This window comes from Sturnira hondurensis, unplaced genomic scaffold (assembly GCF_014824575.4).
Source record: "Sturnira hondurensis isolate 20B ecotype Veracruz unplaced genomic scaffold, ASM1482457v3 Scaffold0006413, whole genome shotgun sequence".
NCBI lineage: Eukaryota > Metazoa > Chordata > Mammalia > Chiroptera > Phyllostomidae > Sturnira > Sturnira hondurensis.
In genome coordinates this window covers 10973925-10998891 of record NW_028079044.1, presented here as the reverse complement: position 1 = coordinate 10998891, position 24967 = coordinate 10973925, and the positions used below count along the sequence as shown (strand labels likewise).

At 36.4% G+C, this 24967-nt stretch overlaps 1 protein-coding gene across 2 annotated transcripts in view; it reads left to right on the top strand.

The window, feature by feature from the left end:
• The window catches only part of USP34 (ubiquitin specific peptidase 34), a 241337-nt gene that overhangs the window by 28895 nt on the left and 187475 nt on the right, over window positions 1–24967 (top strand). For both annotated transcript variants that reach the window (XM_037048000.1, XM_037048001.1), the window contains exons 2-5: window positions 10741–10828; window positions 17598–18006; window positions 20170–20220; window positions 20392–20541. In XM_037048000.1, coding sequence (XP_036903895.1) covers window positions 10741–10828; window positions 17598–18006; window positions 20170–20220; window positions 20392–20541 — 698 coding nt within the window. The remainder of the gene's footprint in view (window positions 1–10740; window positions 10829–17597; window positions 18007–20169; window positions 20221–20391; window positions 20542–24967) is intronic.

Here is a 24967-nt window from a genome sequence, read left to right as displayed (position 1 = left end):
TGACCTGGCCCACAGCCCAGGATGTACCCTGAGTGGGAATCAAATCAGTGACTTGTTGGTGTGCAGGCCAGCACTCAGTCTACTGAGCCACACCAGCCAGGGCAGATTTCCTTACTTTTTAAGCCTGAGTAATATTCCATTGTTTGTATATACCATGTTTTATTTGTCAGTGGACACTTGGGTTGCTTCTGCCTCTTGCCTATTATAGTGCTGTTACAAACATAGGTACACAAATAACTTTTTGAGATCCTGCTTTAGAATGATACTTTTTAATATATGTGCCTATAAGTAAGTTTGCTGGATTATATAGTAATTCTATTTCTAATTTTTTGAGGAACTGCTGTAGTTTTTACATAGCAGTTGTACCATTTTACTTTCCCACCAAAAGCATGCAAGCATTCTCGACATCCTCGCCTACACTTGTTATTTTATGTTTGTTTGTTATTTTTTTAATATTTATTTTTAGAGAAGGGAGGGAGAAAGAGAAGGAGAGGAACATTGACGTGAGAGAGAAACATCGATTGGTTGCCTCTTGTACTCACCCCAACAAACCTGCAGCCCAGGCAGGTACTCTGACTGGCATCAGACTGGCAGCTTTTTGCTTTGTGGCTGACGCTCAACCAAGAGCCACACTAGTCAGGGATATGTTTATTTTTTTTAATAGTAGCCATCCTGATTGGTGTTAAGTGATACCTGATTGTGTTTTTGATTTGTGTACTTAGTTTGGAAATCACAAAGTATCAGCCCTTCAACTCTCTTCTTTTTCCAAATTGTTTTGGTCATTTGTGGTCCCTTGAAATTATGTAAGGGTTTAAGGATGGACTTTTCTTATGCAAAAAGCATTGTTGGAATTTTGATAGGTATTTTATTGACTCTGTAGTTCACTTTGGGCAGACTTGAATTTCACATTATTAAGTTTTTCAGTTTGTGAATATGAATATTTATTTGCATCTAATTTTTTTTTCCAGCAACATGTTTGTAGTTTTCAGTGTGTAAGTCTCTTTTCACTGATTTTTTTTAAAGAGAGAGATGGGGCGGGGGGTAGACAGACATCAAGGCATTGATTTTTTTTTTGTTTAATTTATTTATGCATTCATTGGTTGCTTCTTTTAAGTGCCCTAACCAGAGATTGAACCTGCAACCTTGGTATATTGGGAAAATGTTCTAACCATCTGAGCTACCTGGTCAGGGCCTTTAGTGTAAAAGTGTTTCACTTAAGTTTGTGCTCAAGTTTTTTATTCCATTTTGATGTTCTTATAAATGGAATTGTATTCTTTTAACATTTTATTTATTTATCTTTAGAAGAGAAGGGAAGGAGAGAGGGAGAGAAATATCAATGTATGGTTGAACCGTGATCCTTTGGTTCATTGGCCTGTGTTCAATCCACTGAGCTACACCAACCAGGGCTAGAATTGTATTCTTTACTTCCTTTTCAGATTGTTCATTGTTGGTATATAGAACTGCAATGGATTTTTGTGTGTTGATTTACTGCTTCTTTACTGAATTCATGTGTTCTAATAGGGTTTTTTCTCTTTTTTTGGTGGACTCTTTAGAGTTTTTTACAATATAAGGTCATGTCATCTGTGAACTGAGGTAATTTACTTCTTCCTTTCCAATTTCTTTTTGCCTCTTCTTCTAGTTGTTCTGGCTAGAATGTCCAGTGATATATTGGATAGAACTTGTGAAAATGACTACTTTGTCTTGGTCCTGATCTTAGGAGAAGCTTTCAGTATTTCATCATTGAGTATGATGTTTGCTGTCTATAGAGCTCTCTAGTTGTCTAACTCTGTTAAGGTCTCCTTCTCTCACCTTTCTGGTTATGAGATAGCTACATTGGAATGGTTTGGAAAGCTTCTGTTGGAGAACACTTAGGCTGCCAAGTTGACCTCGGGTCAGGATAGGTGTCTGATCATACATGCGCTTTTCCACAAATATATGCTATTTGTATTTTGTATTATAGAAAGGTATGATCATTTCAGCCACTCTGTTCCCAGTGTTTTTAGACTGAGGAAGGAAAACTTGCATTGTGTACTTATGGTCTCTTGTTGAAATCATACAGACCAAGAGCTTGTTTTTGCTAGCTGCTTTATTCTCCACTATATCTTACTTGGTCACAGTTGCTAGGTTTTTTGTTAGGATCTTCTTCCTGATGGGCAGAAGTGTCTTTGACTTTTAGGGCCTCAGATGCTGTTATTTTTTTATCCATTTTTTGGCAAACACTTTTGCCTTATGCCTTCCCCTGGCTAGAGAATGCAGACTGGTGTAGCCACTCTGGAAAATAGTAAGGAGTTTACTCACAAAATTGAAAGTGGAACTGACTATTGAACCCAGTGATTCCACTTTTGGGAATAAAGCCAGTGAATCCTGAAGCCCCAATTCAAAAGAATATATACTCCCTGTGCTTGTAGCAGCACTATTTACAATGGCCAATATTTAGGAAGAGTCTAAGTGCCCATCAGTAGATCAGATTAAAAAGCTGGGGTACATTTATATGATGGAATACCATGCAGCAGTAAAAAAAGGAATTCTTACCTTTTGCAACAGCATGGGTGGAACTGGAGATTGTATGCTAAGTGAAATAAGCTAGGCAGTGAAAGACAAGCACTAGTCTATAGCCATACCACCCTGAATGAACCTTATCTCGTCTGAAAGACAAACATCATGTGCTCTTACTTATAAGTGGAATCTAATGAACAAAATAGAATCAGAGGCACAGAAGAAAGGAACAGACTGACAGTTGTAAGGGGGCATTGTAACTGGTTGAAAGAAGGTGAAGGGATTAGGCAAAGAGCATATGGGGGGGACCTAAGTCAGTCAACTGACTTAGGCTGCCAGTTCGGGGGAGTTGGCCTGCAGGGAACCGGCCTGCAACCCAGGTATGTGCCCTGACTGGGAATCAAACCGCGATCCTCTGGTTCGCAGGCCCGCGCTCAATCCACTGAGCTACACCAGCCAGGGCAGAGTGCCATAATTCTTATAAGTATGTAGTTCAATCTAGAACAAAGTGTGCTTTTTTTAAAAAACAAAAATTAAGCTCATACACAATAAGTAGAGGGGTGATATTAGTGTAATAGAACATCTTATCAGTTCATAAAGGATTTCCCCCATCAATGAATGTTTTAGTGATCACACAAAGCTTTCTTGTGATTAAGAGAAGCCTCTATCAGCATATGAAGAAACTGTGACAGAGTTGCCAATCCTCAGAAATACCTTTTGTGGTTATTGTGTTTAAGGACCCTTGTATTTTCTACTTTGTAAACTCTATGTAGAAGGTGAAGTAGGTGCAAAGTCATTAAATTGAAGAAGAGAATGGTTATGAGAATGGTTATGTTTGATCTTCAAGTTTTGGGGAAATAATTTTTATTAGCTTTGAGTGCTCTCAGTCACCTTTATATCAAGATGAAGCATGGACTTCATGGTTTAATGTTGCACACATTTGATTGACACTAGTTAAGTGCAAATGCTATTAAAGATTTAAATGCTAGGATTCTTTATTTTATTTTATTTTTTAAAAGATTTTATTTATTTATCTTAAGAGGGGAAAGGAAGGAGAGAGGGAGAGAAACATCAGTGTATGGTTGCCTCTTGTGAGTCCCCCGCCAGGAACTGGCCTGCAGCCCAGGCATGTGCCCAGACTGGAAATTGAACTGCGATCCTCTGGTTCGCAGGCCTGTGCTCAATCCACTGAGCTACACCAGCCAGGGCAGATTCTTTATTTTAAAATCAGACTAGTTACTGATTTTGTCAGTGCTCTGGTTATAAAGTTTCATAGGTTTGGAAGTAATCTGCTTCTAAGATTTCTTTTATGGTTAGCCTCATTATTCATTAGTGCAAGATTTTGCATCACATGAAGCTCATCAAGAACGAATACATGACATAGTGGGAAATGCCTGTTTAGAGACATTTACATATTTTCAGTTGCCTAGTTTTCTGAAAATCAGATCTTTCTGCTTCAGCGGCTCCAGAGAGGAAACATCTTTTGGTTAGGGGAGACAATGCATACAAGAGGGGAGAAGGAATAGAGCAGGTATCAACTTCTTTATAAGACTAATATTTTTAATCCTACCTATATTCTTGCTTTCAGAGGTACTTAGTGTTTCAGAGGAACTTTCAGAGGTACACTGTTTCAGAGGAACGTTCCTGAGCCTTCCCTACATTTCACAGGACAAAATTAGCCTGCTTCTGTTCCCTACTATCAGCTTGACGTTTTTAACTTGCTATGATTTTGTCATTCTTTTTATCATTTTCTGCCACAATTTGTTTTGGCCTCTCTGTGTTTGTTTCATTTTCTCTTGTTTTTGTGGAATTTTTGGAGGGAGTAAAGATAAAACTGGTATGTTGAATCTGGCATGCTTAACGGGAAAAAATTAATTATGAAATAGGTCAGACCTATAGCAGAAATCCCTAGAAGATACACATATGTCTGCTAGATTTAATAAATGTTAACATTTTATATTGGCTTTTTAAAAAAAGAAATGGGCACATAAAACAATACTCAGATAATGTACTATGAAGTTGTACACCTGACACCTATATAATTTTATTAACCAGTGTCAACCCAATAAATTCAATAAAAGGAAGAAAAAGGAACAGAAAAATTTGCCTGATTCAGCTAACAAGTACTACTTCTCTCCTATCTCTTTATCCTTTCCCCTGGATGTAATTAACCATTCTCTTAATTTGATGTGTTTCTTTATGGTGTATGTATTTGTAATATAATTGTATATGAATTCATAACAACACATGGTTTTTATTTTTGTGTTAAAAAGTTAACAAATGATATACAGTCTATCCTTTTGCAGCTTTTTCACTAATCATTCTGAATTTAAATATATTCAACATTTTGACAGAGGTTTTTATTAACCTCATTACCTATTTATATATTAATGGACAATATTTATATTTTAATGGATAATACTTTTCTCCCATCCAAGTACTAACCATGCCCCACCCTGCTTAGCTTCCGAGATCAGACGAGATCGGGCGCGTTCGGGGTGGTATGGCCGTAGACTGGATAATACTTTTCATTTTACTTAATTTCAGTTTGGGTTCTTCCTCTAGCACTCTACTAAAAATAATCTTTTCTTATTTTATAGAAAAAAGTCCCCTTCATGCAATTACAATTTGGACTTACAAGTACATTTTTTGCAAGTTACTAAGAAATAAGGAATACAAATTATTGATATTTAAACTTTTCTTTTATGCTGGATTTGAAATAGGCGTGCTGTGACTGTTTATAAGAAAAAACTTTTTAAAAATTGGCCCTTTCCCTTTTTTTGTTTTGCTTTAAATTTTATTTAATAATATATGTATCTTGCCCTGGCTGGTTGGTGTAGCTCAGCAGATTGAGCACAGGCCTGCAAACTACATGATTGCGGTTCGATTCCCAGTCAGGGCACATCCCTGGGTTGCAGGCCAGTTCCCAGCAGGGGACTCACAAGAGGCAACCATACGTTAATATTTCTCTCCTTCTCTCCTTCCCTTCCCCTCTAAAGATAAATAAATAAAATCTTTAAAAATATTTTTTAAAAAAGATAAAAAATAATATATGTATCTTGCTTAAAAAGTTGAACCGTTTTGCAAAACCTAAAAAACAGTAATCTCTTCCTGTAGCCTCTTTTTCTGGTCTAGAGGTAATCACTTTTTATTGTATCTGATCCCTCTCACCCCAGCTTTTACCTTCCTTTGTTTAAAAAAGGATTTTTAAATTCTTGTCATGCTTTTCTAATTGTTTTTGAATTATAGTATTGTGTATTTATGTTATTGGGACTATGTAAATATTGTTCTACATGAGGCACACCGGTATGTTGCAAGAATTTTTAAAACATGCAATATGTGACTATATGGTTAGGGACACTGACCTCTTTTTTTCTTAGGTTGTCAAATAAAAAAATGACAACACCCAACACAATTTAGCCATCTGGTGTGGATGAATCAAAATTATATCTATATTTTTGTCAGGCAAAAAAATACATTTTTGTGTGTGCTGCAGAATTTTAGTGATTAGTTTATGTGTTCCGTGAGATGAAAAAGTTGAAAATCACTGGTCTAAATGATTAATCCTATTGTTATTTCAGCTGTTCACTACCTCTTATTGAAGGGTCTGTTGGTCTATTGACTGACTTTTATGGAAGGAAGAGGATTAGCTTTTTTACTTGTCATGCTTTTCCAGTTGTTTTTGAGTTAGTATTGTGTATTTGTTATTGGGACTATGTAAATATTCTACACTGCTAACCAGATGGTATACTGTAGTTACACTTAAAAAATATTTATTTATTTGTTTTTAGACAGAAGGCAAGGGGAGGAGAAAGAAAGGGAGAAAAATATCAATGTGTGGTTGCCTCTTGTGTGTCCCCTACTGGGGACCTGGCCTGCAACCCAGACATGTGCCCTGACTGGGAATTGAACCAGCAACCCTTTGCTTCACAGCCCATGTTCAATCCACTGAGCTATACCACCCAGGGCCTGTAGTTACACTTTTTGACTTACATGGTTTCTTTCATTCCTGTGTTTAGTAGTGCCAAGTTTGCATGCATGTGTATTGAGCTTCTGTCAACATTTATCATAATCCCTTTAAAAGAGTAAAACATAAAAAAAAATAAAAGAGTAAAACATTTTCTTTTAAATCAAATGTAAACTTACATTTTTAGGACCTGTTTCCTCCCCCCCCCCCCCCCCCCCCCAGGGCCCCCGCGNCCCCCCCCCCCCCCCGCGCCCCCAGGGCCCCCAGCAAACCATTTTACCTAGAGCCCTTTTATTCTCTTGGTTGCTGTCTCAACTACTAGTGTACTTGGGATTGGTGCACAGTGATTATCCTTGGATCTTTCTTCCCATGATTCTGGGGATTGTCTTTAAACATGAACTTCTTTACCTAGAATGCTTTAATTTCTCTTTTTCTGTTTTTAATGTCTAAATTCTTAACATCCCAGTCTTTGCTTAAAAATTACCTGTTCAGAGAGTCTCCTCCTGACTTCCCATTCTAAGGTGGGTTATACTTATTGGATACACAACTGTATTCTACTTGGTTTCTTTTAGGCATTTATCAAAATATGTATGAGTATTATTTATTTACACCTTTTTCTTCCTTTTCTTCACTAGACTAATAAATTTTATGAGATGGGGACTGCTGCTATTTCATTCACCATTGTCTATAGCATATATAGTGCTCAACAAATACTAAACGAATGTATGTATGATGACTTAGTGAAGATTGAAAATTCATAGGTTATGTTATCTTGTTGGACTTCATCTAACATGGAGTTGGCAAATTATGGACCAGTGTGCCAAACCTGGTCAGCTGGTCTTTTTGTAACATGACCATGCTCATTTGTTCACATATTGTCAATGATGGCCTTTCAAGATACAGTGGCAGAGCTGCCTAGTTGTGAAAGTGACTCTATGGCCTGCAGAGCCTAAATTATTCCCTGTCTGGCCCTTTATAGAACATTTTGCTGATCGCTGATTTTTTAAAATACATTTTATTGATTATACCATTACAGTTGTTGTTCTATTCCCCCCTTCCTTCTCCTCCACCCTGCACACCCCTCCCCCACCATTGCCCCCCTTTAGTTTATGACCACATGTCTCAAGTTCATTAGATTCTGTATTTCCCCTACTATTCTTGCCCTCCCCCCTATCTATTTTTTACCTACTGTCTATGCTATTTTCTGTACCTTCTCCCCACTTCTCCTCCTCCCACTCCCCTGTTGCTAACCCTCCATGTGTTCTTCATTTCTATGGTTCCACTCCTGATCTAGCTGTCCTCTTAGTTTGCTTTTGTTTTAGGTGTGGTTGTTGATAACTGTGAGTTTGCTGTCCTTTCACTGTTCATATTTTTCATCTTCTTTTTTTAGATATGTCCCTTTAACATTTCATATAATAAGGGCTTGGTGATGAAGAACTCCTTGAATTTGATCTTATCTGAGAAGCACTTTATCTGTCCTTCCATTCTAAATGAAAGCTTTCCTGGATAAAGCAATCTTGGCTGTAGGTCTTTGGATTTCATGACTTGAAATACCTCTTTCCAGCCCCTTCTTGCCTGTAAGGTCTCTTTTGAGAAATCCGCTGACAGTCTGATGGGTACTCCTTTGTAGGTGACTGTCCCCCTATCTCCTGCTGCTTCTAGGATTCTCTCCTTCATTTTAATCTTGGGTAATGTCATTATGATGTGCCTTGGTGTGTTCCTTCTTGGGTCCAACTTCTTTGGCACTCTCTGAGCTTCCTGGATTTCCTGGAAGTCTATTTCCTTTGCCAGACTGGAGAAGTTCTCCTTTATTATTTGTTTAAATATGTTTTCCACTCGTGGCTGTTTCTTTTCCCCTTCTGGTTCCCATATAATTCGGATGTTGGAACATTCAAAGATGTCCTGGAGGTTCCTAAGCCTTTCCTCATTTTTTTGAATTCTTGTTTCTTTATTCTTTTCTGGTTGGATGTTTCGTTCTTCCTTCTGGTCCACTCCATTGATTTGAGTCCCAATTTCCTTCCCATCAGTATTGGTTTCCTGTGCATTTCCCTTCATTTCAATTAGTTTAGCCTTCATATGTTCCTCTAATTTGTGACTATAGTCCACCAGTTCTCTGAGCATCCTGATCACCAGTGGTTTGAACTGTGCATCTGAGAGGTTGGCTATTTCTTGGTCGCTTAGAGTTATCGGATCTGGGGCTTTGAGTTCTTCTTGAGCCATATTTTGGACTGTTTGTGCCTGTTATGTATTAGGAGCGGAGCCCTAGGTTTTCAGCAGGGTGGGGCAACTCAGTTGCTGTGTTGTGACGCTGTATGTGGGGGCGGAGTCAAAGGAAATCAGTGGCGGTCCCCTCTGCCTCTTCCCGCTGCTGGGGCCTGAGCAGTCTGTCTCACTGCTCACTCCTTTGCTGGCTTATCTGCGCTCAAATGTGTGACCACAGGCAGCCTGCCCTGCACCCTCACTGGGTTTGCCTTTGGGGCCTGTGCAGTCCGCTGGTGGGGCCTGTGGGGGTCCATCTCACTGCTCACACCTCTGCTGGTTTATCTATTTGTGAATGTGTGACTGCACTCAGCCTGCCTAGCACCCTCACTGGGTCCAAGATGCTACTCCCGCTGCCTGCAGGACTGGGTCACGCCTGGGTCGCCTGGGTCACCTGGGTTGCCTGTGTCAGGGGATCTTCCCCCCCACCCACCCACCCCGCACCCCGCCCACGCCCTTGCTCCGCTGCTGGCTCTGCCCCTCTTACCGGTCCAGGTTGAATGGTTTGTTGTTGTCGGACTTCCGTATAGTTCAGTTTTCTGTTCTTTGGTCGCATCTTTGTTTACTAAACCTTTGTTGTATTCAAACTTGGTTGTGGGGGAAGGCACAGTGTTTCCATCTACTCCTCCATCTTGGCGGAAGTCCTGATCCCTGATTTTATTCAATGAAACATTTTACATTGAATTATTTGGACCATTGGCTAACTGCCAATTTTATTTCTTTTTTTCTTAAAGATTTTTTATAAGATTTTATTTATTTATTTTAGACAGAGTGGAAGGGAGGAAGAAAGAGGGAGAGAAACATCAATGTGTGGTAGCCTCTCACATGCCCCTGACTGGGGACTTGGCCCACAACCCATATGTGTGTCCTGACTGGGAATTAAACTGGTGACCCTTAGGTTTGCAGGCTGGTGCTCAATCCATTGAGCCATACCAGCCAGGGCCCAGCTTTATTTCTTTACACAGTTTCTCTTTGGGATTAAAAGAAATATTTTATTTATTTATTTTTAGACAGAGGGGAAGAGAGGGAGAAAGGGAGAGAAACATCAATGTGTGGTTGCCTCTCAAGCATCCCTTACTGGGGACCTGGCCTGTAACCCAGGCGTGTGCCTTGACTGGGAATTGAACCTGTGACCCTTTGGTTCTCAGGCTGGTGCTCAATCCATTGAGCCACACTAGCCAGAGCTCTCTCCCTTTTGGATTTAACTTTAGATTTCTTAGTAGTAGTAGTAGTAGTAGTAGTAGTAGTAGTAGTATATTATATATAAAATGCCAGTATATCAGTCAGGGTTCAATCAGGGAACTGAAGAGGGAATTTAATAAAAAGAAGTAATTACACAGATACTGAAAGAGCAAAGAGGACATTGGAGGACACCCAGAAAATGATGATGGCAATCATGATAATTGCAGGGAACATCCATTGTCCCTTAAGTGTAGGGAAACAAAGGAAAGAGGGTTGTCAGATTCTGATCATTTATAGGTGGGCCCGCGTGAAGGAAACTAGGACTTCAATGAAGGGATGCAGCCTGGCTAATAATCTTAGTACCTCTAAGACAGGTACCATGAGATAGAGGTTCTTTGGTGTTGCTTTGAGATCCAGCAAGCTAACAAGTCCTTGGTCTCCTCCTACCTTCCAGTCTTTTTCTGGTGCTATGTGCTGCACTGGAAGGTGATCTTAACAGGAACCAGCTGGAAATGAAAAATGTAGTTTGCAGTGTCCCAGTCCCAGCATTACAAAGCAGAACAGAAGGGTAGGTTTGAAGTTGATAGACAATACCAGAATAACTGCGAAGTATCTTCTTTATTTCTGCTCAGAATTATATGTATTAAAAAATTTCTTCTTAAGCCCAAGTGAATCATTCATTAAATAAACCAAGATTTATTTTGGGGGGTGAAAGCAAAAAAAAATCACCTGAAATATTTTCATTTGTGAAAATGTTTTGGTGAAGTGTTGGTTGACTTTAATATTGGTTTAGTGTTATTTTTTCATAATTAAAATTTTTTTTTGCTTTATTTTAGTATCAGATATAGAAGGTGGTGATGGACTGCAGCTCAGAAAGGAACATACTCTCAGAATATTTGCTTATATCAATTCCTGGACACAGAGGTATGTATCCTTAAGTATTTTGAAATTTTGAGAGATTAAAGAATTATTATGATATAGCTAGGAACCTATAACAAACTTAATCTTTTTAAAAAAATCTCTGTGGTGGTAGAGTACAGTTTGATACTTCTGGGAGCCACTTGCTAATTTGTTCTTTTTCCAAAACATTTATGTATCCATTTAAAAGTAATACATATATTGAGAATATAGAGAATAAAACTTTAGGGAATATAATCATTAATATAATCAAAGTTTGTTTCAGTGATTTGCAAATTTCTGTTCCTCAACATGATTTTAGTTGGTCATGGCTAAATGTTCTTTTCTTTCCCTTCTTCTTCTTTTTTTTTTTTAAGATTTATTTATCTTAAGAGGGGAAGGGAAGGAGACAGGGAGAGAAATGTCACTGTATGGTTGCTTCTCGTGCATCCCCTGCCAGGAACTGGCCTGCAACCCAGGCCTGTGCCCTGACTGGGAATCAAACCGCGATCCTTTGGTTCGCAGGCCCGTGCTCAATCCACTGAGCTACACCAGCTAGGGCTAAATGTTCTTTTCTTTTGTGTGCCTGTCCTGTTTAAAATTATTAGTTCTTCTAAAGTGTTTATAGTTAAAGAATATTTGAAGCATTGTGTGCAATCATTAATGAACATGTTAAATGCAGTGATAACATAAATGAATGTCCTGTGACACACAGGCTAGCTGGTAATAGCTTATCAGAATAGTTTAATTTCAAAAAGCATTTTCTGTGCAATAACATCCCCTTTCCATATTTTTATCAATAAAATTGGTAAATTCATTTTAGAAAAGATTGATTTTAGTTATTTAAAACTTTTTGCAGTCATTATTGACATCTCTTCTTAGTCTCAACACGAATTTCATTTGACTAAATTTAGCAGTGGTTGCTGTTTGTTTCATTATGGGTTAAATAGATGATTGGCTATTTCATAATACTAATTATTAATGAATTTAAAATTCACATTAATAGCTTATCTGTGTCTGGCATGGCTCAATGGATTGAGTGCTGGCCTTTGAACCTAAAAGTCACTGGTTCAGTTCCCAGTCAGGGCATATGGCTGGTTTGCTGGCCAGGTCCCAGTTTAGGGTACATAAGAGGCAACTGCACATTGATGTTTCTCTCTCTTCTCCTCCCTCTAGAAATAAAAAAAATACCTATATATTTTTAAATATTTATTTATTTATTTTTAGAGAGAGGGTAAGGGAGGGAGAGAGAGAGAAACATCATTGTGTGGTTGCCTCTTATGTTCCCCCAACTAGGGACCTGGCCTGCAACCAAGGCATGTGCCCTGACTGGGAATTGAACTGGCAACCCTTTGCTTCACAGTCTGGTGCTCAGTCCACTGAGCCACACCAGCCAGGGCTTAATTAAAGTTGTTAAAATGTATTTTAGGAAATGAAATTAATATTGAAGGGTACATAAACTAAAGTGTGAAGAACCTGAACTAGAAATACTGTTAACATTTATGATTCTACTCACATGCTGATGTTATGAGCAGGTTTTTAGTTGGCAGTAAAAAGTACCAAAGCCCTGGCTGGTGTAGCTCAGTGGATTGACATTGGGCCTGCGAAGCAGGTGATCGCGGTTCAATTCCCAGTCAGGGCACATGCATGGGTTGCAGGCCAGTTTCGGGCAGGGAACACACCAGAGGCAACCATACATTGATATTTCTCTCCCTCTCTCCTTCCCTTCCCCTCTAAAGATAAATAAATAAAATCTTTAAAAAAAACTCTTATCAAATAATATCTAAAACCATTTTTAAAAAGTACCGAAAAGTAGACCTTATACTCTGTCATGCTGATTGATATGAGACAAGTGACAATAACATACCCAGTTGGATCCCAGTGCTTTGTAGCAAAAAATTTTTCCTATTCTTCTGTCCTTATTCCCACCCATATTTCCCAGTTTCTTTCTTGGGCATCAGAAAATATTGCGTAGATTAAGATTGTGGATAAATGGCTACTAATAAAGCATAGTTATTGTACAAAGAAGATTTTTAACTTGGGGGCTTATGACCACTGAAGTCCATAAATATGTTTTAGTGTTTTAATGAACCCATGCCATTTCATACAAAATGTTCTTTATAGATTTTCTGGGAGAGAAATGGTAATATCTTTCATAAGATTGTCAATGGTCAATCATTTTTTCTAATGTATTGACTATAGGTAAAGGTAAATGTTCTCTTAAAAACAGTATGTTGATAAGAATTTAATAATTTATAAGCATTACAAACATTTTAGTATTTTAGGTTATTTTCCTCCTGTTTTTAATTGATACATTTGTAAAAACCTTTTAGAAAATACAGAGAATCAGAATTTTAAAAAAGCATGCCACCATCCAGAGTAAAAACTGCTTTTTTGGTCTAACGTAGGTATGAGATTGTGAACAGTACAGTTTAAGATTTTATTACATGTCTGTCGGGTAATTGATTTTTCATGTACAGTATACTGTGTGTTCAGTCTCTCCATGTCATCCAGTGTTATATGTTATCATTTTAAATTGCTGTATAACAGTCATGTAACTGTCACTCCTTTGTTTTGTCTGTAAGATTAGGAAAGTTATGTATGTTGGTTTAACAGATTATCATTTTCCATGTTAAAGGAATTTTTAAAAATTGATTTTAGAGAGACAGGAAAAGGTGGGGGAGAGAAACACTTATTAGTTGTTCCAGTTATTTATGTATTCATTGAATGAAAAAAAAGTAATGCAATAAAGAGTATGTACCCTGTAATGCAATCAAGTATGTACTCTGACCAGGGATGAAACCCACAACCATAGCCTATTGGGACAGTGCCCTAACCAACTGAGCTCTACCCAGCTAGGGTTTTGTTTTTTGTATTTTTTGTTTTTTAATTGATTTGAGAGAGAGACAGACAGACATAGATGATTTGTTGTTCTACTTCTATCTTCATTGGTTGATTCTTTTTTTTTTAATTTAATTTAATTTTAATTGTTGTTCAAGTACTGTTTTCTTCTTTGGTTGATTCTTGTAGGTGCCCTGACTGGGAATCGAACCTGCAACCCTTCTTAGCACTAATTTTTAACATTATTATGCATCATTAAATGATCTATTAATTCCATCTTCTCCCTCCCCAACCTACCTAGTCTTCTTTGGTCCTTCCTAGTCAACCTGTATTCATTTCTCACTAGGGTTACTAAACAGCTCATCGTTTAAATTTCTTTTATTTTTCTATTGTATTGCATCTCCAATTTCCTGGATTCCATGTTGTTATCTTTATTGCATTACTTTTTTGTTTTGTTAGGAGGACAGCTTTTCTGAGATAGGTCTTTTCTCAGAGAAGAAATGGGAAGCAAATGCTTTTTAGACTTTGCTAGGTCTCAAAATGTCTGTTCTATTCTTGCTTTTATTGATAACATGTTGGATACAGAATTCCAGGTGGAAATTATTTTCTGTCAGAACTTTGAAAGTATTGCTGCATTGTATTGTACCTTCCAAAACTTATTTGGAGAAATACGGGGTATTTTTATTCCTGAGATTTTCATTTTCATTCTTCACCTTCTCTGAAAGCTTTTAGCACCTTTGTACCTCAGTTTCAGAAATTTCATGGTACGTGTTTTGATGGGCTTTTCAGTTCTGAAACCTAAAAAATTTTTCATAATTTCCTCATATCCATATTTTCTACTGTGTCTTCTTGGAAATAATTATTATTAGTCAGATATTATATCTCCTTGATTGGTGATTTACTATTCTTTTCCTTCCTGTTACCTTTCATTGTTTATTTTTAGAGAGATTTCTTCAGTTTTACCTTCTGAACCTTGTATTGAATTTTACAAATTGCTGTAATTTTAATTTCTTTTTAAATTGTATATGTACATGTAAAAACTTTGTGTACTTTGTGTATTTTGTATTTGTGTACATCAAAGGGCTCTGTTTTGTAATTGTAATGCATTTATTTATATATATTTTCAGCAGTCCATTATCTTTTATGTCTCTGAGGATATCAGTTCATTAAAATCTTTTTTTAAAACTTCTTCCTGCATTTTATCTACTTCCTCTGAAATTTTTTCACTGTTTTGATCAGCCTTTGGAGCTGTGGCTTTTTCTGGGAAGTCTTAACTATCCTTTTATGGTTAAGTGAGGGCACTGAAAGAGGGTTTGGAAGTTCTTTGTGAATGGGGCATTTCAGATGTTGGCCTCTCTCTACTTGATGATGGTAAATGGTGAGCAGGCTTTAGGGATAAATGAACTTTTCTCTTAGATTGTTCATATTTCCTAAGAAAGATATCTTTAAATCTTTGGTTTTGAGATATGTTAGTCTGGTTGTTGGGCAAGGAGAAGGGTACTTGGGAAGCTTCACCACTCAGTCATTTCATTTAATTCTTTTGCTTTTAATTTCTTGTATTATCCCTGGCTTCTTCAGTATCTGGTGTTCCTGAGTTTATCTTGTTCACTTTATATACAGGAAAAACTTGTTTCCCTGGGTCAAGTAGGAACAGTATCCCAGTTGTGATGGGAACCTGCAGTTTTTAACTGTATCTTTCTTTTAGTCCTCTTTTTTTTGGTCCCATGTTTCATCTCTGACTTCAGAAGTATCTGATAATCTTGAGTTCTCAGTCTTTCCAGTGTTCTGTGGAGGTCTTTCTTTTTGCTGATATATCCATCTGTAGCCCCTTCCAACTTTATTTCTTCTACTCTCAGTTATTTACTATACTACCCTTTTCTAACCTGTCCTCTTTTCTTCTGTGATCTCTTCCCTTACAGAGTTGGTCTCTTTTTTCTTTTTGCTATATTTGTAGTGGGGCTTAGAATAGAGAAGAAATAAATTGATGTGTAAAATCAAGTTGGGCTTAATTGAAAGTGATGTTATTTAAAAACACTTTTCCCTGGGTAGGGCATATAGAGAAATGCTGTATTGAGAATTCAAATAGTTAGAATTCTCAGAATTTATGTATCATATGATAATTTTAGAAGGGAATGTGTGTATGTATGTATCTTAGACGCTCAGCTCTCTTTGAACTTATATATTTTAGGTCTGTAAGGACCTAGATCCAGCTTCCCGTTACTTGGTTTATATATCATTTTTGTCTTTTAAGATTAGTTTTCTACTCAGGAATCAAGCAGTTTAATGCTCGTTTCCTGACAATGCATTTTTAAAGTGAATTTGACTGTCTCTTTGGCTTTCCTAGCCCAAATCTGACTTCAGGTTTTTTGTGGGGCTTGAGGAAGATTCAGAGTCCATTTTTCACAAAGGAAAGATACTCCAAAATATCCTCTTTGAACTTGGTTTTCTTAAACCTAAAGGAAGAAGCTATTCATCAGACAGACATTATTTATCTTCTTGTATAAATTGTGATACTATAGAATTTTAAAACTAGAGGAGGCCTTAGAGGTAAAATCCCTTTCATTTTGCTACTGATAAAAGAAATTACTCCTTAAGTGGTGTCTTAAAACAACAGTAAACATTTATTTCCTCAGAGTTTGTATGGATAGGAATTTGGGAGTGGCTTTAGCTGGTAGGTTCTGGTTTTCATTTCTCATAAGGTTGTACTCAAGATGTTGGTCAGGTTAGTCATCTCAACATTGTGTGGGGCTTGAGGATATCCCAAGTTGGGTCACTTATGTGGTTGGCAAGTTGGTGCTTGTTGTTAGTATTGTTAGAATTCAGTTTTTTTTTTCTCATGTGAACCTTTCCATGAACTCCTTGAGTGCTTACAAAGTAATAGATGGCTTCCCACAGTGAGTGATCTAAAAGAGAGCAATGCAGAAGTGGCATTGTTGTCTGTGATCTAGTCTCAGGTGTCATACACCATCATTTCTACCACATTTCATTCATTAGAAACCAGTCATTAAATGTGGTTCACATTCAAGGGAAGGAAAATTGGCCTTCACTCTTTAAAGGAAAGAGTATGTGGCCATACTTCAAATCTGCCATACCTGGAGAAATGTGATTATTTTTACATGGCATGCAAGGAGTTGGTGATCTATCTCGACTACAGTATAGATGTTTTGACTTTGTTTTGATAATATAACTAACAAAGTACTAATTTTAAGTAGTAGTTGCTTAACTGTCATCCATTATTGGATGTGGTTATTATAACCTGGTATTGGCATATCATTTACTTAACTAATTCATCAGAACCTTTAGATTTTTTACCATGTGCTAGGCATTATGTTACTAATTGAACTTTCTGAGAAAACTAGATTTGTGTGTAATAATTACTGACTGTTATTGTGTATATATATTTTTATCTTATATGGAGTTAAGTGTGTGTGTGTGTGTGTGTGTGTGTGTGTGTGGTGTTGCTAAACTGCCAGATAGGGTAGGAATGTCCCTCCAAAGTAGATTTCAGGCAAAATACTAATTTTAATTAAGTAGGTTTTTTTAATTAATTGACAAAAAACCACTTACATAAGGCAAGCAGCTTTACTAGAAAGGTATTTAATTATGGACAGTATCCTGGTATTTACTAAATATATATTGAGTACTTGGTACTTAGAGGAGCAAAGATATATACCATAGTTCTTATTCTTAAATAGTTCTTTGTGTAGAAGAATAGATAAATGCATATAGATAAAAGTCAGCGTGATATGGTGATTTTTTAAAAAAACTGAAGTACCAGTTTTTGGTGTGATGCTATTTGTATAAATTATTATGCTGCTACTTCAGAAAGGAGGAATTTAAAAAACCATTTGAATAAAAGTATTTTAGTATTTGCTTATTTTCTTACATTACTTTGTTAGATATAATTGTTACTTCTCTAGGAAACATTAATTTATTGATTTTTTTTCTCTTCTAGGCAATGTCTGTGCTGCTTCAAGGAATATAAGCATTTGGAGATTTTTAACCAAGTAGTATGTGCACTTATTAACTTAGTGATTGCCCAAGTTCAAGTGCTCCGGGACCAGCTTTGTAAACATTGTACTACTATTAACATAGATTCCACGTGGCAAGATGAGAGTAATCAAGAGGAAGAACCACTGAATACAGAAAGAGAGTGCAATGAAGGAAGTACAGAAAGACAAAAATCAATAGAAAAAAAATCAAACTCTACAAGAATTTGTAATCTGACTGAGGAGAGTTCTAATCCTTTTAGTTTATGGAGTACAGATGAGAAGGAAAAACTCTTACTATGTGTGGCAAAAATTTTCCAAATTCAATTTCCCTTATATACTGCTTACAAGCATAATACTCATCCTACTATAGAGGTATGTAAAAATAGGTATTGTGAATTTTAAATAATACCAAGTCATAGTTAGTTGGCAGTTTCTAATTTATGAATAAATATACAGACACTTATTATTGCTGAAAAAATTATAGAAATCACTTATAAAAATAATTCCAGTTTTCTCTAGACTATTCCTGTAATAACTTGTGTTGAACATTTGTTCAGCATAGTTCTGTGAAGGGAGGGATTTATAAATTGAATTCATAAAAACTGAACTATTAGTGATCTAAACATTTTGTTAATGTAGATCTATGCTCTACTTTACTCTTTCAAAAGGTAATGATTGAGGATGAGAAACACAGAACTTTGAATTTCATTCTTAGAGGCATAGGTAATAGAATTTGGAATTCCATTAATTAAAAACTTAAATTATCTCTAATAATTATCTCTCTGATAATTGTCTCTAATAATTTATCTCTTAAATTATCTTTCTGCTAGTATTAAATAGTATTTTTTTGTAAGTCAAGGTACTTAACTCATTCTATTAGTAATATTTTTACAATCCTTCCGAACAGTTCAGTAACCCATCCTAGATTTATTTAGATAATGGCATTTCTTTGTAAATATAGTGAAAATTGAGACAATTATGTGGTAATGTATAATAGTAATGGGTTAAAACAATAGTTATTTATTATTTTCATGATTCTGTGAGTTGGTCTGGCAATTCCTTTGGTGGATTTGTGTGGCGCATTTATTCAGCTGCATTTACTTTGAGTGTCTGCTGGGTTTGAAGTCCAAGATAGACTCACTTATATGTCTGAAAGTTGATGTTGGCTGTTAAGGGCATCTCTGACTTTTTCCACATCACCTCTCATTCTGCACTAGGATAGACTATCTTCTTTATATGGTAATCTTAGCATTGATCCAGAAAAGCAAAAGTAGAAGCTATAAAGCCTTTTAACATCTAGCTTCTGAAACCACATAGCATCAATAATGCCACATTAAGTTGGTTGATGCAATTCACAAGGGCAGTCTAGATAAAAAGTGGTATGGAGTAGACTTTATCTCTGGGTTGGAGGAGAGATAAAGTTTCATTTTAAACTTTAAAGTACATTTGTTTCCTGTGCGTTCTGGCATGGGAAGAATTGTGGCCATTGACATATCTACGGCATGCTTAAAAAAAAAAGTATACTTTTCTCGAGCTGTTTATTCTGTTACCCTCGTACTGATTTCTTTAAACTTCGTTCTTCATCTAGAAAAAAAATAGTCCTCTTCTGAAAATATTTTCACATTGAATAGAGACTGTTGAAAAATATAGCCTGGGAGGCAGGTTTTTTTCCTATTAGAATGAACTCTCCATAGGAATATTGTAAATCAGATTGTGCTCTCTCTTCCAGAATTCTTAGTCTATTATCTTACCATATAGAAATCTTTAAATGAACTATTTACATGATATAAGGTATTTATTAAACATTCTGAAGTGTCATTGCAGAATCATGTTGTAAGAAAAAGGGGATCCACTTGTGCAAGTCTGCTGAATTTAATCTTTACACCATATGAATAGGGTTTTAATGTCTTCAGTTGATAATTGAAAGATGCTAAATATAGTTTGGTTAGGGGCCTATGTAAGATGTGTGAAATACATGCAGCGTTTTTTAGAAATTTTCTTCCAGTTAAAAATCTTTTAACAATAGAACTGTAGCAGTACTAAATCTCCTATTTTGTTTCTAAAATTAGTTTGCTTATCAGTTATTCTTTTTTAATGATTTTAAAAAATGGTAATCTCCAAATATAGGCCTAGTCACACTCCCCTATATTCCTTTTGGAGTAAAGTACCTCGTTACTGTTCTGAAGGATCATTCCATGTGACTACTTGGTCAAAATGAGGTCTTTGTGGTAAAATTCTAGTACAAAAACATCTTTAGAAATAATAAAGGAAGAATCTCATTATACAGAAACCTCTTCTTAAACTAAGAAGGCAAAATAATATGTAGCACATAATATAGAAAGATTTCTTTGGAGAAGAGTTAACATATACTTTTGAATTGAATCATATTACCTTCATTTAGGAATACTACTGTATATGATGAGAAGCAATTGCAAAATCTGTTTGAGTTTTTATAAAATTAGCCTTCAGAAAATTGTGTGTTAAAGGTTGTCATTAAGTAGTTTGACTGAATTGTATTTACTTTTTTTTACTCAGGATATTTCAACCCAAGAAAGCAACATATTAGGAGCATTCTGTGATATGAATGTAAGTGTATGCTTTTTTCCATTCTCAGGTTTATGGAAAAATCTGTGGGGTTTTTTTTTTGCTCATGTATATTTTTTTAATTTATGTCTCATCAGTATCTTTATGGTATTGGTAATAAAGTAAAAATTATTTCTGATTAAGTTTTAAAATTAATAAATTTTTTCCCCCCAGGATGTAGAAGTACCATTGCATTTGCTTCGTTATGTATGTTTGTTTTGTGGGAAAAATGGCCTTTCTCTCATGAAGGATTGCTTTGAATATGGAACTCCTGAAACTTTGCCATTTCTTATAGCACATGCATTTATTACAGTTGTATCTAATGTAAGTATTATTTGGAATTTTTAATCTTGGGAACAATCTTGGGACATAATAACGTGAATTCATGTCCAGAACAGGTAGGTTTTGAGTGATTTACATGTATAAAATTATTTTTCTGGATTATATTTTGAAAAAATTGAGTATAGGAAACAAATCTTCATTATAATAGAATTGAATTTGTATAAATTAGTGAATTTAAGTTAAATAGATAAATTTAGCCATTTACCTCTTGTTTAAAATAAGAGTAGGTAGCTAGCTATGCACAAAAGTTGATTTTAAGTTTTCTTGCCTGGGATTTTTTTACTAGGATACTTTTGCTTCTTAAGAGTTTTTGGTTACTTGAATAATGGTTAGTCTGGAGTACCATTACAGTGTACTTGACTTCCCTCTATGTTGCAGTTAAAGACCTAACATTCATTTCCCTTTGTAAAGATAATTCTTTTATATTTTGTGGATATTAGTTACTGTGAAGCATGTGAGTATGGAAGCTCTTTTGTAATCAAGGTTTCTGTGGGCCTGTACTTTATATTTTTCAGTCTAGAGTTTTTCTTAAAGGGTTAGTGACATTTAAAGCATTTGGAGTTTGGGCATGAATTCTATTTTTTTTTTTGTTTTTGGGAGTCTTGACCACCCTGCCTGAAGTTTATATAAAAACCAGTGATTACTTTTAATTAATTAATTATTGAGAAATATTGATGTGTGGTTGCCTCTTGCCCTCCCCCTACTGGGGAACTGGCCCACAACCCAGGCATGTGCCTTGAGTGGGAGTTGAAGCAGCAACTGAAGCAGCAACCCTTTGATTCACAAGCTGCTGCTCCATCCACTGAATGACACCAGCCAGGGCAACCTGTGGTTATTTTAAACAATTAAAATGGACATTTATTTGCATTCGAGAAAATTTAAGGCCTTTAAATTTCAGAATTTTCAGCCACATAAAAATCTAGAATACAGTAGTTTCCTCTAGTGGTCCATTGTAAATTGCAAAATCTGGTCATTTCTTTATGTCTTATTTGTTTTCTTGAGACATAGGTAGCATGCTTAGTAGCCATGCTGTTTCAGCTTCAATAAAGCTAAAGATCTCTGATTTTACATCAGCTTTTGCACAGCGACAAAAACCCCTACATTTAAATAATGAAAACAAATAGTAGGTTTTAGGGCCATAATTTCCTTGGGAAAAAATAAACTCCATGAATTATAAACAGACCACTTTTAGGGTAAGGTAGGTAAGGACTGACTTTGCTGAGTACCTGTTTCTTCCACAATTAATTACAATAAATCACACTTTGAGAAGAACATGTTACCTCATTTCTTGGGAACCAAACCATTCTGTTCATTTTCTAGGGTGGTTTTTGCACTCGTAATGAGAAAAGGTGACTTTATCAGGTAGTGAGTGATACCTCCTAGAACCTGAACCTACAATTCAGAGCTTACAGCATAGGAAAATTCACTTTGCCCTGGGATGGAATTACCAGCAAAGAAACAAAATTCTTAGTTTATCAAGTTATAGTTCAAATCTGATAATGTCCTCAGCCTGTACATTTATCAGATTTCTCAGTTTTGTACAAATATTACTTCACTATTATATGGATCTAAGTAATAATGGCTGCAGTCACAGGAGAAAAACAACAAAAAATTTTATGTATTCCTATGTACTTTTTGTTGGGCTTTAGGTTTTCAGCAAAAGCAGCTAACCAATATTTAGCATAGGTTAGAGAAGTAGAATGTAGAGTCCTCATAGGTCTTTCTCCACTGAGATCCAGGGTGAGTTATATTTGGTTTTAACTCACAGTATCCTATTGCAGCTCTTTGCCTGAGTTAGTCATCTCAGACATAGTACTTTTTATTAATTTCCAAGTGACAAAAATCTAAGGACTTTCAGTAAATAATCCATTGCGTCATGGTACTTATTTTACTAACATGCATGGAGAAGAGATGCAAATGGGGCTTAATAAAGAAACCTCATGAATTTATGCTTTAGAAAACAAATATGACAGATTATTAAGTAAGTGATGTAATCAAACATGCAGACTTGTAGGGATCATAGCAAGAAATCAGTGGGCACAATAGCAGTTTCTGAACTCTGTGCCCTAAAATTATTTTTACAATAACACTAATAAGGAGTATTTAACGTAAGAACTTTAGCTAGGATTACACGTTTTCATGTAACTCCACACTAGACAGGGAGACTGGGTTGACAGTTCTGTGAAGTTTTCATTTTTCCATTTCATCAAAACTAGCTTTGTGATACAGAACACTGCCTATTTTTCTGCTTTTGTAGGGGAGAACATTTTTTCTCTTAGTGTTTTTAAACGTGTACTTAGGAGGGCCAGTAGATTCATTACCAAGAGGGGGAAACAGCAAACTATAAAAGCTCAAAAAAGAAAAAGGACAGGCCCTGGCTGGTGTAGCTCAGTGGATTGAGTGCGAGCCTGCGAACCACACGATCGCGGTTCGATTCCCAGTCAGGGCACATGCCTGGGTTGCAGGCTGGTTCCTTGCAGGCTAACTACCAGCAAGGGACGCACAAAAGGCAACCATACATTGATGTTTCTCTCCCTCTCTCCTTCCCCTCTAAAGATAAATAAATAAATAAATAATCTTTAAAAAAAAAAAGAAAAAGGACATACACTATATGATGAATAGTATATGAAATTTGGTTCTGACTCTTGTAATATTATGTATCTATAGTATTAAAGAATGTAGTTTTATAGAGAAGTAGTGCTAGGTTTGCATTGTATATGCTGTGTAAATTGGTTACATTATTTTTATAAGCCACACTTTTCTCATCTATCAGAATGGAAACATTAAGGACTCAATACATGGTAGCTCTGTTAAAATGTTTTCCTTCCAGTGCTGATATTTCTTCCTCACTTGTTTCTTTATTTAAATTTTTATTCTTTTGTGTCTGTATTTATTCCCAAGTAAAAGGTCATCATTGTCTGTATTTTCATTTTCATCCTCTCTAAGGTATCTTGTACATAATGGAATGTTTTAACCTTCATAATTTTTTGAAATATAATTGTCATAAAGTAAACAAAATGATAACATTTTATGGTAATTTATTGAAGTGAATACCCCATTTAACTACTACTGATACCAAGAAACAAAACACTAATTTCCCAGAAGTCTTTCTATGATTCCTTCAGTCCCTATCCCATCTTTTTGTTCTTAAAGGTCAAGATAATTTATTTTTTTTTTCCTTTTTCTTTTTCTTAAAATATATTTTATTGATTATGCCATTACAGTTGTTCTATTTTCCCCCTTCATTCCCCTCCACCCTGCACACCCCTCCCCCACCATCCCCTTTAGTTTATGTCCGCCTGTCACAAGTTCTTTAGATTCTCTATTTCCCATACTATTCTTGCCCTCCCCCCTATCTATTTTCTACCTACCGTCTATGCTACTTATTCTCTGTACCTTCTACCCCCTTCTCCTCCTCCCACTCCCCTGTTGCTAACCTTCCATGTGATCTTCATTTCTATGGTTCTGCTCCTGATCTAGCTGTCCTCTTAGTTTGCTCTTGTTTTAGGTGTGGTTGTTAATAACTGTGAGTTTGCCGTCCTTTCACTGTTCATATTTTTATCTTCTTTTCCTTAGATAAGTCCATTTAACATTTCATATAGTAAGGGTTTGGCGATGATGAACTCCTTGAATTTGACCTTATCTGAGAAGCACTTTAACTGTCCTTCCATTCTAAATGAAAGCTTTGCTGCGTAGAGCAATGTTGGTTGTAGGTCTTTGGATTTCATGACTTGAAATACTTCTTTCTAGCCCCTTCTTGCCTGTAAGGTCTCTTTTGAGAAATCATCTGGTGGTCTGATGGGAACTCCTTTGTAGGTGACTGTCCCCTTATCTCTTGCTGTTTCTAGGATTCTCTCCTTCATTTGAATCTTGGCTAATGTCATTATGATGTGCCTTGGTGTGTTCCTTCTGTTCCTCTAATTTCTGACTAAAATCGACCAGTTCTGTGAGCATCCTGATCACCAGCATTTTGAACTGTGCATCTGATAGTTTGGCTATCTCTTGACCGCTTAGAATTATTGGTTCTGGGGCTTTGAGTTGTTCTTGAGCCATAATGTTTTGGTCTGTTTGCGCCTGTTACGTAAGAGGGGTGGAGCCTTAAGTGTTCACCAGGGCGAGGCAACCCAGTTGTGATGCTGTATGTGGGCGCGTGGGTTGTATGTGGGTTGTGATGCTGTATGTGGAGGCGTGGTCAAAGAGGGGCAATGGCGGTCTCCTCTGCTGCTTCGCTCAAGCCACTGGAGCCTGGGCGGTCTGTCTCACTGCTTGCTCCTTAGCCTGGTTTATCAGTCTGGCTGAAGGGTTCGTTGTTGTCAGACTTCTGTACAGTTCAATTTTCTGTGTTTTGGTTGCATTTTTGTTACTAAAACTTTGTTGTCTTTAAACTTGGTTGTGCGAGGAGATACAG